The sequence below is a fragment of the Lacerta agilis genome, chromosome 13, assembly GCF_009819535.1.
Source record: "Lacerta agilis isolate rLacAgi1 chromosome 13, rLacAgi1.pri, whole genome shotgun sequence".
Lineage (NCBI taxonomy): Eukaryota > Metazoa > Chordata > Lepidosauria > Squamata > Lacertidae > Lacerta > Lacerta agilis.
In genome coordinates this window covers 10,526,662-10,543,803 of record NC_046324.1, presented here as the reverse complement: position 1 = coordinate 10,543,803, position 17,142 = coordinate 10,526,662, and the positions used below count along the sequence as shown (strand labels likewise).

General features: G+C 43.0%; 1 protein-coding gene across 2 annotated transcripts in view; it reads left to right on the top strand.

Annotated features, from left to right (window-relative positions):
* Window positions 1-11,945, top strand: part of LOC117056622 (tropomodulin-3-like) — a 28,914-nt gene extending 16,969 nt beyond the window's left edge. The window contains exons 5-10 of one of the 2 annotated variants that reach the window (XM_033167160.1): window positions 926-1,056; window positions 1,987-2,094; window positions 2,693-2,836; window positions 4,526-4,670; window positions 6,843-6,912; window positions 10,554-11,945. In XM_033167160.1, coding sequence (XP_033023051.1) covers window positions 926-1,056; window positions 1,987-2,094; window positions 2,693-2,836; window positions 4,526-4,670; window positions 6,843-6,898 — 584 coding nt within the window. In that variant the 3' untranslated portion in view covers window positions 6,899-6,912; window positions 10,554-11,945. The remainder of the gene's footprint in view (window positions 1-925; window positions 1,057-1,986; window positions 2,095-2,692; window positions 2,837-4,525; window positions 4,671-6,842; window positions 6,913-10,553) is intronic. The other variant, XM_033167161.1, reaches the window with a different exon arrangement.
* Window positions 11,946-17,142: the final 5,197 nt, after the last annotated feature.

Sequence of the window (17,142 nt, the reverse complement as noted above, 5' to 3'; positions counted from 1 at the left end):
TTGAGGAAGCGGTGGGGCATTGTTATGAATTTTGATTTCCAGTGAAGGATTGCCCTTATTATTATTATTATTATTACAGTATTATTAAAATTTATATACCATCCTATACCCACAGTTCTCAGGGCAGTTCACAGGATAAAATCACAATATAAAAACTCAAAATAAAAACAAGAACAGCTCAATAACCGCCTGCAAATAATCAGAGAAGGAAAATTTAAAACGCACACACACACACACAATATTTGTAATGAAACATAAAAATAAGCACCCAACAGATACCATCAAGGAGTAAATTAAAAGATCAGTGTAACTCTCTTTCAAATAAAAACATTTTAGCCATTAGTCTGATTTCACCCCTGCTAGTTCCGATCCCAGGAAAATCAGAGGATTACAGTGTCAGGTTCCTACTGGAAGACCGGACAAATGCCAGAACATTAGCAGTGGCAAAGTTTTTTATCAGTGGTTGCAAGAACCAGTGATCCCTATTTTAAGTCTGAACAAAATGCTTGTGTAACCTGAAGGCTGGTTGTTCAAATTGGGTATTGCTTTGTAACAAAATGATGGGTCTATGGACCGTAATAAAGATTGTTGTTGTTGTTTAGCCATTAGGTTTTTTTTCACAATTGAATTGGAATAGAATTGAGTTTCCTTCTGCATTGCATTGGCATGGGCTCTGGCAATATTTTTTTTTTTTTAAAGAAAACAACAACTCAAGATATGGGTGGGAGGCTGGGTTTATCCCTATGTTTCCATACTACAGACTTCTCCCTGTGGAATTTTGTTGATGGTTGTTGAAGTTTTGCCATGATAGAAAAATGTTGCAACACCTCAACCTGCATTTTAAAACTAGTACCGGCACCATTTGGGGTGTGTGATGGAAAAATTCAATGTTCATGTTTCTCACATTCCCTGTCTCTTGATCCAGATGTGGTCAAAGGTGAAAAGATCATGCCCGTCTTCAACGAGCCACCAAATCCCACAAACGTAGAGGAGAGTTTGCAAAGGATTAAAGACAACGATTCGCGACTTGTTGAAGTCAACTTGAACAACATAAAGGTAACTGCGAAGCCTACAGAGAACAGCAGGGATGGAGAGCCAGTGGCCCTCCAGATGTTGCTGGACTACAACTCCCATGATCCCTGACTTAACCACGTTGGCCAAGGCTGATGAGAGTCCAACAGCATCCGGTGGGGTACAGGTGCCTTGTCCCTGGAATCCAGAAATGTAGCTTTCAAAATGACCGGAATTTCTGTGTCCATGGCAATGTGGCTCCAGTGTTTTATGATGGCAAGTAGTGTGCTTAACTTACTACAACTCAAATCGTTATTTAATTACAGTCGTACCTTGGAAGTTGAACGGAATCCGTTCCGGAAGTCTGTTCGACTTCCAAAACGTTCAGAAACTAAATTGTGGCTTCTGATTGGCTGCAGGAAGCTCCTGCAACCAATCAGAAGCTGCGGAAGCCCCGTTAGACATTTGGGTTCCAAAAGAACATTCGCAAACCGGAACAATCACTTCCGGGTTTGCGGCATTCAGGAGCCAAGGCATTTGGGATCCAAGGTATGACTGTATTGTTTTTTTTTTGTTTTTTTTTTTAATCTGTGGATATTTACAGCGGAACATGCTGTCCTTGCTTAGAGTTGTTAGGAAACTCTTGTTCCCAGAGTTCTCTGGGAAGAAGGATTCAGTGTGAACCACTCTGGGAATTTTAGCTCTCTGAAAGGGAAAAGGAACCCCCTAACAAAACTACAGCTCCCAAGATTACTTGCTGGAAGCCATGACTGTTTAAAGCGGTATGACACTGCTTTAAATGTTTAGTGCAGATGGAGCATCTCTGTTTCTGCCACCCTCTCCCCTCACTTTCCTCCCTCATGTAAACAGACGGAGGGCCCCACTGCTCCCAGCTTGAAGGGAGGAGGGAACTGCCCTCATAGTATTTCTAGTCAGTATTAATTGTGTCTTATTCTCTTTTAATTTGGATTGAAGAACATTCCCATTCCAACACTGAAAGAATTTGCCAAGGCGTTGGAAACAAACACTTACGTGAAGAGCTTCAGCCTTGCAGCTACTCGGAGCAACGACCCTGTTGCTGTCGTAAGTGAGATTCCAGGGTTCGCTAATCTAGGGTGTTGTCTTGGCATGAGATACTCGGAACAATTGAGTTAAGGTAATAGGTGGTGCATGATGGAGAGATGCTTTCAAAACCTGTCGTGCCTTGGATACGCACAGACTAAGGCTGACACTAGGGGGTCTCGTTCTGGTGCAAGAGCCGGAGGACATAGTCAGAAGGGTCACGGGCACGAGAGGGGGAGATGAAGCAAGGCTAGTCTCTTCAGCTTTTCACAATAACGAGTTGTTATTGACTTGGATGTTTGGGCTTTTATAGGGCCTGGCGGGCTCTGATTGGCCAGGGGTTGGCCAGCTGACAGCGTTCCAGTAGTTTCTGAAGCCTAGGCGATAACGTTGCGCTGTAGGATTCAGCCAGGTTTGCAGGATGAGGCAAGACTGAAAGCGTTGTAAGATGTTGGTGGGAAGGGAAGTCTTGAACCAGGACACCGTCACCCTCATCGCCTTAAAACACCTTTTGAGTATTGACCGTTATGGTGTTGACTTTCATTCATGCCTGACATGGTCATACTCTGCTTTGGTTTTCCATATGGGCTGCTTTCATTGACACCTCTTGTATTTCAAGGCTCTTGCCGACATGTTGAGGGTGAACAAAACACTGAAGAGTCTAAACATTGAATCCAACTTCGTCACCGGTGTGGGCATATTGGCATTGGTTGAAGCACTCAAGGAGAACGAAACCCTGAGCGAAATAAAGATCGATAACCAGGTAACTTCAGCTGCTGCTTATGCAAAGTTAACGGTCAAAATGCAGGCTAGCCAGCATCCAAAGCTTTGTTGTAAAAAATAAATAAATTTGGCGGAGGTGAGGCTAAAGGTTGAGCTATTGGTCCACCTTTCAAATTACACTTTGGTGGAAGCTGCAACTGCATAGATTCTGCATTCAGACCTTCTACTGGACACTCAGAGGGCTGAGAGATTGAAAGTGAGGGCCTGTTGGCCGCATTACACATTTCAAATGTCTCCTTTCAGCCTGAATGTTGTAGTGCAGGCATGTCCAACAGGTAGATCGTGATCTACCAGTAGATCACTGGACGTCTGCGGTAGTTCACTGGTAGATCATTGGCTCCCCTCAAATAAGCTGAATAACTGTGCACTCCTAAAAAGAGCTCAACATTTTACCTTCTCCCTGAAAAAACTCAACAACTTTGACCTGAACCCCCCAAAAGGGGGTAGATCACTGCCAGTTTTTAACTCTGTGAGTAGATCACAGTCTCTTGGGAGTTGGCCACCCCTGTTGTAGTGGGACAAATTAGGTAATTTTATTCTTCAGAGGAGTGATGCCTTTGGAGTAATTGATCCTTTCCCAAAGCATTTTTTAAATCTACAACAAGAATTTAACTCTTTCTCTCACTCTCACTTAGTTCTGTGTTTTTCTTGAACAGCCACCTTCCAATGACAGTAATTGCCCTGTAACTTTAATTGCTGAGAGTAAAAATAGCTGGTGTTTTTTTTTTTTAAATGTAAGCTACTACTTACATACTAGTTATTTAAAAAATTAGTTTTGACAGTTGAGATGGGGATGCTGTGGTTATTGTTTTTAACATGTGGTTTGCAATCTCTGCACACACATAGTCCATATCTAATCTGTGCTTACAATTTTTTAAAAAATAATTAGATATGCTCTGATATCTTATATTTTACAAAATGGTTTGTCTGTTCTTCTCTCTGTGCATTTGGACACCTCTTAAGATACCATAACCAAATACGCATGATGGTTTCTGAAAGCTGGTTTTCATCTATGTTTGGATAAAACTGAGCACCATTCTGAACCAAGATGACAGACCGAACCTTTCAAAATGGCACTGACTTCTTAAAATTACTGGAGTTTTTATTAGTTTCTTTAAATCCCCAAGCAGTGTCAGTTCATAGAATCATAGAGTTGGAGGGGACCCAAGGGTCATCTAGTCCAACCCCCTGCAATGCAGGAATCTCAGCGAAAGCATCCGTGACAGATGGTCATCCAACCTCTGCTTAAAAACCTCCAAGGAAGGAGAGTCCACAACCTCTTGTGGGAGTCTGTTCCGCTGCTGAACAGCTCTTACTGTCAGTTGTGAGGCTGCCAGTGCAGTATCAAAGCATTAATAATGATAATAATAATAATTTTATTTTTACCTTATCTGACTCTTAATGAAAGCAGGAGACTTTTTGCCTCAAGGTTTGATTTGGTGCCTGAAAGTTTAATAGTTTATGAATTCGAAACATAACTCCTCTTACCTGAGAAATGGGAGAGAGCATCGCCACATATGCTGTGCTGCGCCTTAATCTTTTAGGGTCAAATCACCCATCTCAGTGTTCCCACTCCTTATCTAAAAATCCCAAGGTGCTTAGGAGACTTTATTTTGGGCAACCCTGGACTGACGTTTGCTGATTTCTAATGTTTTGCTGATTCCACCAGAGGCAGCAGTTGGGGACCCCTGTAGAAACGGAGATTGTGAAGATGCTCGAGGAGAACACAAAGATCCTCAAGTTCGGATATCACTTCACACAACAGGGACCGCGAGCCAGAGGTGCGGATGCAATTACGAAAAACAACGATTTGGGTAAGGCGTCTTCTGCTGCGGAACAAGCAGGCCTCAGTCACACTGGGTGTGGTGGCAGCTACATGGCATAATTTGTATAAGAATGGGCCTGTATGGAAAACTGACACTAAAAGTTCAGCCCCTCCAGCTGGTATGCTCCCCCTACACATTGATTCCTCTTCAAGAGCCTTGTTGGATCAGGCCTCAGGCCTGTCTCGGGTGGGGAACCTCAAACTAAATGCGGCCCTCTAGATTGCTCTTATCTTGCCTCCTCGTGCTTTTGCCTGACTGGAAAGTCATGACTCTTACATGCCTGGATGGAGGTGGGTGTGAAACTGCTGGATTTGTTTGATTGGAATATAACCTGCCGAACAAAAGTTAAGAGTCCTGTGCATTGCTCCATCCTTTGGTTGCCTCAGGACCCCGCATACTACTTGTGTGTAGGCCTCAGAAGGTTGCCTGCTGTGGAATGTGGCCTTCTGCCTGCAAAATGTTCCCCACCTCTGGCCTATTTATTCCCGCATCTAGCTTCTCATCATGGCGAACCAGATTGATAATAATAATAATAATAATAATAATAATAATAATAATAATAATAATAATAATATATTCTGCCCTTCATCCGAAGATCCCAAGGCAGTTCACAACACAAAAATACAAAATGAGAACACAAAATACAGTGGTACCTCGGTTCTCGAACGTCTCCATTGTTTCAGAACCTGTACGCTGAAAACCCAGAAATAAATGCTTCCGTTTTCAAACGCACCTCGGAAGTCGAATGGCTTCCGCTGTATGTTTTTCAATTTTCTCAATGCAATTTGCATACTGCCCTTTGCGCCTTGGTTTTAGAACGTTTCAGAAACGGTCTTCTGGAATGGATTACGTTCGAGAACTGAGGTACCACTGTATGTAATAAAACAGAACTGAACAAGTAATGCCCCCTGCCACAAAATCCTGCTTTTTAGCTGTAAAGTTTTTCCAGAGTGGCTCCCCTGAGAGACTTATAACAAACTCAAGGGAAGAGGAATTGGAAGGAATGGGGAGGAAAGCAAGCAAGTTTAATCACAAGTCTCCTTGGTAGTAGATGTTGCCCATTGGGAGTGGCAGGGCCAAAGCCCAAACAGTCGGTCGTGCCTGAGCCACTGACAGGGAGAGCCAACCCCATTCTAGTTTTGGCCCCGTCCTCTTCCCCACTGAGTTCTATAAAGGGCAGCACTGAGGCTAAGGAGGAGCTGACCAGCTGTTTGTAAGTAGGAAGGTGGTTGGGTAGAGAGCTGGCTGGGGGCATTTTGCAATGCAAGAATCTTTTTGCCCAGTTTGGGACTCAAACCCATGACCCTGTACTGAGATTAAGTGTCTCATGCTCCACTGACGGAGCTTAAGAGTTGCTTGAACAGCTACTAACAAAGAGTACATGCAAGGCACCTGTGGGATGGAGAGCAAAAGGTATCCTCAATACTCCAGGAAAAGAATCTAGGCTTCTAGTGGAAATATAATTTGGCCTTTTCTTACTTTCATTTTCAAAAAGCCGCTCAGCACATTGTAAACTTTCCTGTTTTCCACCACTGCCCCAAATTCCAGCTGTGATATGTCATTGCTGGATGGTCTTTTTTTTTTTTAAATCTCTCTTTATTATTTAAAAATACACATAAAGACAAACACAAACACAACAAAATAAACATAAACATAAACAAACTGCTATCTTTCTCTTTTCTTATTTACAAACAAATTCTTGTACCTCCAATTATCCTCATTGCATTTTTAAACTATTATATCTATATCACGTACAGTTATATATTTCATTTACAAATCATAATTTTCCATCCTTAAGTCCCTATTTGTTTACCTTAAAGGTTCAGTCTGCATCTGCCATTAGGATTCCACTTATACCATTATTCCTTAAGTATTCTTTGAATATCCTCCATTCTTTCCATACTTCCTGGGACATTTGATTCCTAACTTTACTTGTTGTTTTTGCTAAATACAGATATTCTAACATTAAATTTTGCCAGTCCGTTATAGTTGGTGCTACTGGATTTTTCCAGTTTCTGGCCACTAACATTCTTGCTGCTGTTATACCGTATAAGCAAATTACTCTTTCTGGTTTTTTTGATCATTGCTGGATGGTCTTATCTCTTCTCATCTATTTATATCTTGCTTATTTATTTATTTATTTTTATTTTGCTTTCCTAGTCTGGCGTATAGGAGTAAAAATGCCATCAAATGCCCTTTCATCTCTTCAGCCCTGAAGCTTCTGAGACAGGTTATTGCAAATACCCAGTTGGGTACTGAACACCGCAAGAGAAACTCTCTTAAAATCTCTCCTTGCCTCTGCGTGAGTCTCCTAACAGCTCTTGGTCTGCGCACTGTTGCTCCATGTTTCCATCACACTCTTCTGCATGCTTTTTTTTTTTAATTTTCTGGAGGCTCTGGAATTCCATTTCTAATAGCATGATTAATTAGGGCGGCATAAATGAAATACTGCACAATTCTATTCTTGAGCCAGTTTCGTGCAGCAATGGGTTGCAATATATAGTGTAATAATGGGTTGCTGTTTTTAAAGAACAGGCTCAGAGCTGATGGGGCTCAAAAGCACAGGGTGCGGAATAAAGAAAAATACAAAATAAATGTAGCAAATGGACTTTTCCCACTTGCATGCCAACACATTTGGGTGCAGCTGTTAACAAGGTTGTTAAAGATTTCACTTCCTTTGGGATACCCTCCTTGACCCAGTTAAACAAAATCAACGTTGGACTAAGTTCCAGTGTAATTCCCATAATTCATGTTATTATATTCACCACCAAAAATACGTTGTTATTATGTATTTTTTACCCACCCTTCACCCTAAGGTCTTAGGGAAGGTTACAGCAATTAAAACACAATGCTAAAAACACTTCAAACCATCTTGGAAACACAGAATGAGGTGGGTCCTAAATATATGTCAAAAGCGAGGGTGAAGACGCGTGTTTGGTATTTACTGAAAGCTGTACAGTGGAGAAGCCTGGGGCACCTCTTTTGGGAGAGAACTTCACAACTTTGGGGCTGCCACAGAGAAGGCCGTCTTCCGAGCCGCCTCCGCCCCAAGCTTCTGAGGATGGGGAAACAACCAATAGGGTCTCCTCTGCCAATCTTAACACCCAAAGCAGTCTGTAGGGGATGGGGCGGTCTTTCAGGTATTTGGGGCCTGAGTCATTTAGGGCTTTAAACACTAACATGGGCACCTTGAATTGGGCTTGGGAACAAACTCAGGAGCTAGTGGACTTGTATTAAAACACGTTGGGTAATATCTAAACAGAACCGTCGGCAGTAATCTATCTGGCCACTGCATTTTGGACTGGTGGAGGTTTCCAAGTCATCTCCGAAGTGGAACGTGTTGCAATAATCCAGTCTTTTTGGCATTTTGTTCTTTCCCAGTTCGGACGCTGCAATGAAGAAAGGTGGAGAGGGGCATCAGATTTTGAGGTGAAAGGACTGTGAACTCATTTCCAATACCAAATTTAAAAAAAACATACTAACTAGGCCATATGCTCAGAGGCTCCTTGTTTCTTAATTCTTTGGGCCCAGCTATACTACAATAATGGATGGACGCGGGTGGCACTGTGGGTTAAAACACAGAGCCTTGGGCTTGCCGATCAGAAGGTTGGCGGTTCGAATCCCCGCGATGGGGTGAGCTCCCGTTGCTCGGTCCCAGCTCCTGCCCGCCTAGCAGTTCGAAAGCACATCAGAGTGCAAGTAGATAAATAGGTACCGCTCCGGCGGGAAGGTAAACGGTGTTTCCATGTGCTGCTCTGGTTTGCCAGAAGTGGCTTTGTCATACTGGCCACATGACCTGGAAGCTGTATGTCGGCTCCCTCGGCCAGTAACGCGAGATGAGTGCCGCAACCCCAGAGTTGGACACCACTGGACCTAATGGTCAGGGGTCCCTTTACCTTTACCTTTACACTACAATAATGGCTTTTCATTGCCTTTAAGTCGGGGGTGGAGGGACATTTGTCCCACAAACCTAACTGGACCCAGCACAAGTCCTACTTTAGCCTGTGAGGCTGTTTCCCACAAATGCTCTCTCCTGATGTCCCATGACATCACTCGCAATTGTGCATTGGTAAGGGAGGCTTGCTGCCTCCACCAATCAGCTGAGCAAACCAACTGGGATCAACTGCGCCATTGAGTTTCACATTGGCTAGTGAAGGGCTTTTTAAAAACACAAATTGCCTGTGCGGGATGTCCAAAGGACGATCCTAGTATAAGTGGGCTTCAACTCTTTACCTTCTTCTGCTGTGGTCTCCATCCAGATCAGCTTTCCCTGGGCCTGAAAGTTGTGGAATCAAACCAGCAGCTGCAGTTAAAAGTCACAGTTACGTAGTTAATGTCTTACGTGGTATATAAATTTCATTAAATTAATAAGTGGATCTGTGTCTCTGAGCTCAAATTGCATTCTTCAAAGCCTAGGTCTGCCCGCGCCAATGGAGTGAGCTTCTTAGTTACCGATTCTTACAAAACATGAGTTTTCAGTACATTGAAACTTAGAAGTTTTGAATAACTGTTTCCTTTCAAAATACTGGGCTGATACATATTTTGTCCTCCTTGCTTAATACACATGTTCAGTAACCTTCTGAAAATATTTACAAGACTGTTTGGACTCTCTCCACTGTTGACTTGATGGACTAACGTGTTTTCTTAACCTAACAAAAAGGCCGGAGAGTTGTGTGTGCAGAATTGACCAGTTAAATCTTTGGCTTTTCAAATTAACTGTTTTGGAATGAATATTTCCCTGCCTGGTTTGAAAAAAAACAAAACAAGGTTTGCAGTAGGAGACCTCCTTGAACTGTTCAATAATATGATGTGTTTTTAATCTTTTACCAATTCAGGTCAACATTACCTGCTTGCTGAGAATTGTGTTTTTGTGCTGTGTTTCTGTAGTTGTGCCGGTACAGCAAAGACTCCAGACCCGTTTTTAAAAGTGCTGAATAACATCAAGTATCTTTGCTATGCAGGCAAAAGGCACAGGAAGAGTAATTGCAGCGACAGCTACGCAGTCCCAATGTACTGCAGCACAGATGTGGTTTTGTTTTGTTAACCACATCACATACCTACTGCCACATTACAAGCTGTTCTTCAGGTTCGCTGGGGCTTTTAAAAATTGGCTTGCTGGATGGTGAGAATGGACTATCCATCAGTCATGGATGCTTTGGAATGACATAGGATGTGGCTAAGGGACGCGGGTGGCGCTGTGGGTTAAACCACAGAGCCTAGGGCTTCCTGATCAGAAGGTCAGTGGTTCGAATCCCCACGACGGGGTGAGCTCCCATTGCTCGGTCCCAGCTCCTGCCCACCTACCAGTTTGAAAGCACGTCAAAGTGCAAGTAGATAAATAGGTACCACTCCGGCGGGAAGGTAATAGGCATTTCCGTGTACTGCTCTGGTTCGCCAGAAGCGGCTTAGTCATGCTGGCCACATGACCCGGAAACTGTACGCCAGCTCCCTCGGCCAGTAACGTGAGATGAGTTCCGCAACCCCAGAGTCGGACACCACTGGACCTAATGGTCAGGGGTCCCTTTACCTTTACCTTTAGGATGTGGCTTTGTTCAATGCAGTGGGGGGGAGAGGGATGGGTGGAATGCGAGATGGGGACTAGTTGTGTAAGCAGAAGTCCCTTTGTTGCTCACTCAAGGGAACTTTGGATCCAACCCATAATAAACAAAGAATTTTTTAAAAAAATCGCAAAAGGATAGGAGAATTCAGTCATGGCCACTGTTTTTAATGTGCAAGACAGATGCTGCAATTAGTCCTCCTAGTTCTTGGCTGTTAATAGACGTCATTCCAGTAACTGAAACATGATAGCCTTACACCAGCATTGTCTCATGTCTTGTTTCTCTTCCCCCCCCCCCACCTCTGTGGGCACAGTTCGCAAAAGAAGAGTAGAAGGAGACCATCAGTAAACCTTACCGACTGCCAGATGTGTGTGGCATGGAGAATTTGGAGCTCCTCCAGGTGCATCGGCTTAGATGGTTTCTTCGGCAACCTCAAGATTACTTCTTACCTGGGTAGAAGGGAAAAGACTGGAATCGCCATTCCTCCTGTTGTCGGGTGTTCTGTTTTTGTGTGTCTGTGTTGTAAATGTATATTTGTATGCGTGCTATCCAACACATGTATGTTCAAAGCCTTGTAACTACATCTGCCCAAGATCAGTTCTTGAACAGCCTTTCATTTCAGAACTTGGGTGTGTGTCTTCCACAAAGATAAGTACCAATTCTAGCATCTGCGGAGTATCTGTATGACATGCAGTCAAGGATCAGCAGGTAGTTTTAAATCTGCAGGGAGCAAGTTTTCAGGCAGGAAGCCCAGAGTCCTTATTTAAAATACGGACTCCATATTTTTAGAAAACAAATGTTTCGGGTGGGGGTGGGGGAGAGACCCTTCCAAGATAAAGCAAAGGACTTTGACCACTTACTTCAACTTTGTATGGGATGCGGATGAATTGCTGCTGCCGCAGTTACTCCTCCGGTTGTTAACGTGCTTTGACCATGTAGAATGCTTTCTTGAGAAGGAGATTTAAGCTTGAAACTTCTTTTTATAAGAGATTATTATCCCACTTTTAAGGGCTGCTTCTACTCTTTTACCTCATTGGAGGTAAGTGAAGCCGACAGAAATGGAGATTGGTATTTTAAGCCCACGGCCTTTGCAATATCTGGTTGGCTTCCTTTTCTGTCAACTTACAGAACATGACATTTCGGCACCTTTGTTCCGTTATGTCTGAACTGGATGTATTTATAGACCTTTTGGTGTTTTTGTTTCATCCGCATCGTGTTGAGTTATATTCCTTGGACTCTTCAGTGGCAGCATGCCAAACCTACACAAACGGCTTCTGAGTCATAGCACAGCATCAAGTAGCAGTCCGCTGGTATGCTGTTTTGTGTAGGTCAAAACACATGGCAACCAAGTTTTATGCTTTCGGCTGTGAGTTCTGACCAATGTGACATGGCACGTTTTTAGAAACTTCAGGCTTTCTGTACTTACCAGCACCCACAGACAGCTGTTGCGGCCTTGCAGCCACTGAGCACCTCAACAGGGCCCACTTTCACCGATGCCTCTCATGGGCCACCATTTTAAATTACCCACAATGCCCCTGGGCAGCCAACAGAGCATCACTTGGGCATTGTGAGGAATTAAAATGGCTCCCAGTTGGGTGTCACTACTTTTAGTTTCCCACGATGCTCTGGGCCAATACATTGACTGCTCTGAGATGCTGTGGGGATTTTTGAATGGAGGCTTCTCAGTTGTCCAACCTTGCCACTAGGGGTTCGCTGACTTAAAATACCTAGTGGTATTTTACTGAGCCCACCCCCCCTTACTCTGCTACATCCATCATGTGCATAGGATTTTTTTTTTATTCTTTCACATTTCTGCTGTAGCTGGCAGCTTGCAAGTAAAATCCACAGTTTTCAAACATCTTTTAACCTTACATCTTTTAACCTTACAACAGCTACAACTAACAGGATGGTTTTGTGACCTGAGCTTGGTTCCCACTGTGAAGTAAGGACCGTGTCAATGCCACTATGTTGCAGGATACACACACACACACATAATCACTTGGTGCCCAACTCTGATATGCTATTTTTAACATCGTCTCTTTGAATATGGACCATAACTGCAAACATTTTACCTTAAAGGAAGTTGTGTTGAAATCAGTGATACGTTTTTCCAAGTCAGTGCACTGAGAACACCAAAGCTAAAGTTGTGTGTTTCTATAGGGCAGTCATCCTAAAACAGGTGTCTTCCAGATGTTAGGACTAAAACTCCCATCATGCACGAAAGTGAAGGGCTGATGGGAGTTGTAGTTCATACCATCTGGAGGGTGCTATAGGGCAGAGTTGTTGGTTTTTTTTTTTCATTGCATCTTAATGCAGAGACTGCGTTAAAGAAATCATATTAATATGTTTGTTTCTATTGGCACATAGGTGTGTAAAACAGAAACGTGCATTTTTTTAAAATACAACTTTGGAAAACAAAACCAAATCTCTTTTCTCATTTGCAAAGCTTTAAAACAGTCCCACCAACAAGAAAAAAATGGGGGGGGGGAGAGAAGGTAGTTGCCTCCGTATAAACATACACATTTTAAAAGTTTCAGTGTGCACTTATTTAGAAGATAGTGTAGATTTGTTCTGGAAAATCAAAGATTAAGTAGCTTTAAAGGTAAAGGTACCCCTGACCGTTAGGTCCAGTCACGGATGACTCTGGGGTTGCGGTGCTCATCTCGCTCTATAGGCTGAGGGAGCCGCTGTTTGTCTGCAGACAGCTTCTGGGTCATGTGGCCAGCATGACTTAGCCACTTCTAGTGAACCAGAGCAGCGCATGGAAACACCGTTTACCTTCCCACCAGAGCGGTATAAGAGAGCTGAGACTGCAAACTGGCAGGCTTTTTTAGAGGTGTTTTTTCCCCTTAAAGAATGAACTCAAATCATCTGCATTCATTTTTTTTTTAAAAAAATCTATCTATTGGGACTGCAGCCCTGCACTTCCTTGGGTACTTGGCTCACACAAGCCACATTGCATGGACAGGAAAGCTCCATGGTGGGGCTATACTAAGTTGACCAAAACGTAATAAATAGTTCTACTGTATTGCATTGTCTGAAACGGGGGGGGGGGGGGGAGAAAGCACTGCTACTGCACGACCTCCATTCAATTCAATGGGGCTTGCATGGGAGTTTGCCTGCATCACATTAGGATCAAGAGGTGTTGTGGATTGGATGGTTTTCAATTTCTGTAGTGCCTAATACAATATAAAAGTTGTCAAAACACACACACACACACACACAGAGAGAGAGAGAGAGAGTAAACGTTTCTCTGTTTTTCTGTTACTGGGAGGGTTCTGTATTATTAACTGAGCTGGTTTCATATTTGTCAGATCAGGTGCAGAGTTCATTGGTGCCTCGACGACTGCCAGAAAATGTTCAATTAAAGATGAAGTTAGGCAGTAAAGTGTGAAGTTCTCTTGTGTTTTGGACCAGGAGCGGTCAATGGGGTGCCCTGCTTTGGGCAGCACCTCCCATTGATGGCCGTTGACCATCCAAGATGACCATTGACCACCCTGGCTGGAGGTGACAGGAGTTAAGAAGCACCTGGAGAGAATCATGTTGCCTCTCCTTGGTCCAGATGAACCATCAGTATTATGGTGATCTGAGCATTTAGCAGCACCTAAATTTAGAGGTCTGTGTGAGCTGGTAGCTAGCCTGAAAGAGTCCAGTGATCATTGTCCTAGTGGAGAGAAACAGGCATCCTTTTAATGCCAAGCATGCTTCTCTGTGAGTAAAGAGGCAGGGAACCTGGTTTAAGCCAACAAATTGTCCCTTTGAGATAGGACTTCTGAGGATACTTTAACTTTTTCTAGTTCTGTATGCATTCCTGTTTCTGCTCCTTGGAATGTAAAGCTTTCTGAGTTGCACACTATAAATACAGTGCAGTTGTCTGACTTTTCATACTTCATTCCGGTTCGTTAGCTTACCGTTAAGGGCACATATCATGAAAGTCTACGTACAATGATCGTTCAGAAATGACTGTAGAACTGGGCCATTTCCCCAAAAGGTGAAGGTTTTGTGCATTTTTAGTCTAATGGTTCTTGCTGAGGTGAGAGACTGCTTTATGTTTTAAAATATATGCACTTACACTTTTTTAAAACAACAACAAACAACCCTTGGATTTAGGCTCCACTTTCAAGATCTTGAACAGAATGTTTTCATACTATATGACAAAATAATGTGTTTCCACTTAATACTGTTTACAAATGTTATCTTCTCTTACTATTTTTGATACAGATAATACTGTTTGTAAGCTATAAACTTTCTCGAGTCTTTGGGCAAAAACATGAATGGGAATATATAGGAATGCCAGCGCTGTATGCTGCTGTTATTGTAATAAAAATATCCAAATGATTTTTTCAAAGTATTATTACAAGGTGGTTTTTCTCTCGCTTTAAGTAGGTTTGTTGTTTCATGTGATTTGGAAGGCAGCCCTTTATATCAGAAATTGAGATCCAAGTAAGAAAGAAAGAAATTGAGTTCCATAGTCTGCATCTTTGTGTTTCCCAAGTAGTCACTGCAGTGGTTTTCTCACCCTGAAATGCTTTGTGTACATGTCACTCTGGTGACCAACTTGGTTCAGTTGGGGATTGGATGGGTCAAAACGGAAGCACATAGACCTTGTGGATCGTCTTGCGTTCCAACCCCACTACCGCTTTGTTATTAAATTGCTAAGGGAGATATTCGGCGTCTATAAAGTCAGACAAAACTTTCATAACCAACCATTGGGACTCCCCATCCTCACCATGCAGAAAGAAGACACACATTCCCTCTTTATCATAAAATTTGAACGGACCTTGAGGATCAGTCTCCAAGTCCAACTCCCTGAAATGCAGAAATATGGAGTTGTCCCATTTGGGATCGAACCTACAACCTTGGCGTTATCAGCACCATGCTCTAACCAGCTATCAGTGCTTTTCTTTCCTTTTACTCCATGGGGCTGCATTCACAGCTACCAAGCACATGAGTTGCATTGGGCTATCAGACAAGAGGGAAGACGGTAGGACTGGTCAGATATTTTTAAGGCTTCAGTGCAGGGGCAGTCAACATGGTGCCCTCCAGATGTTGGAGACGTCTGCTGGTCTTCTCCCAGGCTTTTGACTAATTGGAAGAAATATGGCCTTTCAAAATGGGGCAGGGAGTGGGGTTATTGCTCTCTGTTACTACCGTGTTTCTCCTAAAATAAGACACCGTCTTATATTTTTTTTCGCTCAACAAAACACAGTATGGCTTATTTTCAGGGGATGTCTTATTTTAACCGTGTCGCATCGGTACGCTGCATAGCCACGCCTCTCCAGGCTGTTTTAATGGGAGGTACCACGTCACTATGGCTTATTTTTGGGGTATGGCTTATTTTTGGGGAACGGCTTATATTTTGCAAATGCATAGAAATCCTGCTATGGCTTATTTTATGGCTATGTCTTATTTTAGGAGAAACAGGGTATGTTACATATTTTTGTGTTTTTATATTATAAACCACCCTGTGATCCTCAGGTGAAGGGCGTTATAGAAATTTAATAAATAATAGTGGCAATAAAGCTCTGAATAGGCCCTGAGTTGCTGGGAAGCACAGGTGCTGCTTGCCTGCTTGTGAGCTGCCAGTAGACATATGGTTGGCACCATGAAAGCAGAATGTTGGAAGAGATGGACCATTGGTTTGATCTAGCAGGGCAGTTCTATTGCAGGTATTAATATTGTGCAGCATGGATTTATAAAAGCTGACTCCTTTTGGAATAAAAATTGTCCAGACCCATAATTATGATTCAAAGCTTTACAAACCAGAACTTCTTCAGAAACAAGTATGAAAACATAAATGATGCATCCAAAAAGTTGTATAAGGCCTATGCATTTTCAAGCATCTGTTCTTAAATATACATAACATAATTACGATCAGAGTAAAAATCAAATTTCTCCCCCTTAGCTTGCATTAGCCTGCATCCAGCTCCTTAAGATATTTCAAAGAATGAAAATCCGGACAGAAAAGTTGTTGAGCTTTGCCCAAAGTTGTTTATGGAAAATTGGCACTGCCAACATGGGCTGCCATACATCCGGCTTTCCCCGGACAACTAACAGTTTCCACCCGGGAAATGCTAGAGACAGCAGTATTCCGTATATGGCTGGGAAATTCCGGACATACGGCAACCTTATCTTGAGAGGCTTCATTATCCCATCCTTGTCTCTGTGAAAGAGAAAGACTAATAGGCAACTGCCTTCAAGCCAGGGATTTGCAATATCCTCACGTAATCTAAAATTAAACACCACGTGTAAGCTAGCAGAGAACAACAACAGTTAAGGATCACCCCAGCTAGATCCCAGGGAGCTCTCTTCTAGTTTAGTATACTCCAGTGGAATTTTCCAATGTTAAACACTTCAGCAGTACACACACAGGCATTTCCCCATTTCAGTGTGCAACAATTAAACAATTATATTTCACACATTCTCACACAGCACAGACTAGAGTCTCTGGGAGTTTATGCCACAGTGCATTTGTTGATCTTTTAAGGTGCAGCGAGACTCTCTGGTCCAATCTGTGCTATACATTTAAAGCAGGACACAACTTTTATCAGGGCTTCATGCAGAATCCGGGGAATGGGTTGGACCATTGGCCAAACTGCCTGGGGTTAATGGGCGCTGGAGTCTAACAGCACAGGCTGGGGAGCCAAGTTAGAATCATCAAGAGTTGGAAGGACCCCAAGGGCAGGGCCGGATTTAGGTTTGATGAGGCCCTAAGCTACTGAAGGTAATGAGGCCCTTTATATGTCCAGCTGTCCTTTGGCAACAACAAATTGTTGCTGTTTTTGTGTTTTATATAGGCCTATGCTATAAGGTAATTTGCACATGCAGAATATAGGCACCCTATATATAGAAATGAGCAAACCAGTGATATTTTAGGGAGCAGGCTAGCAGGCGGGGCCCAT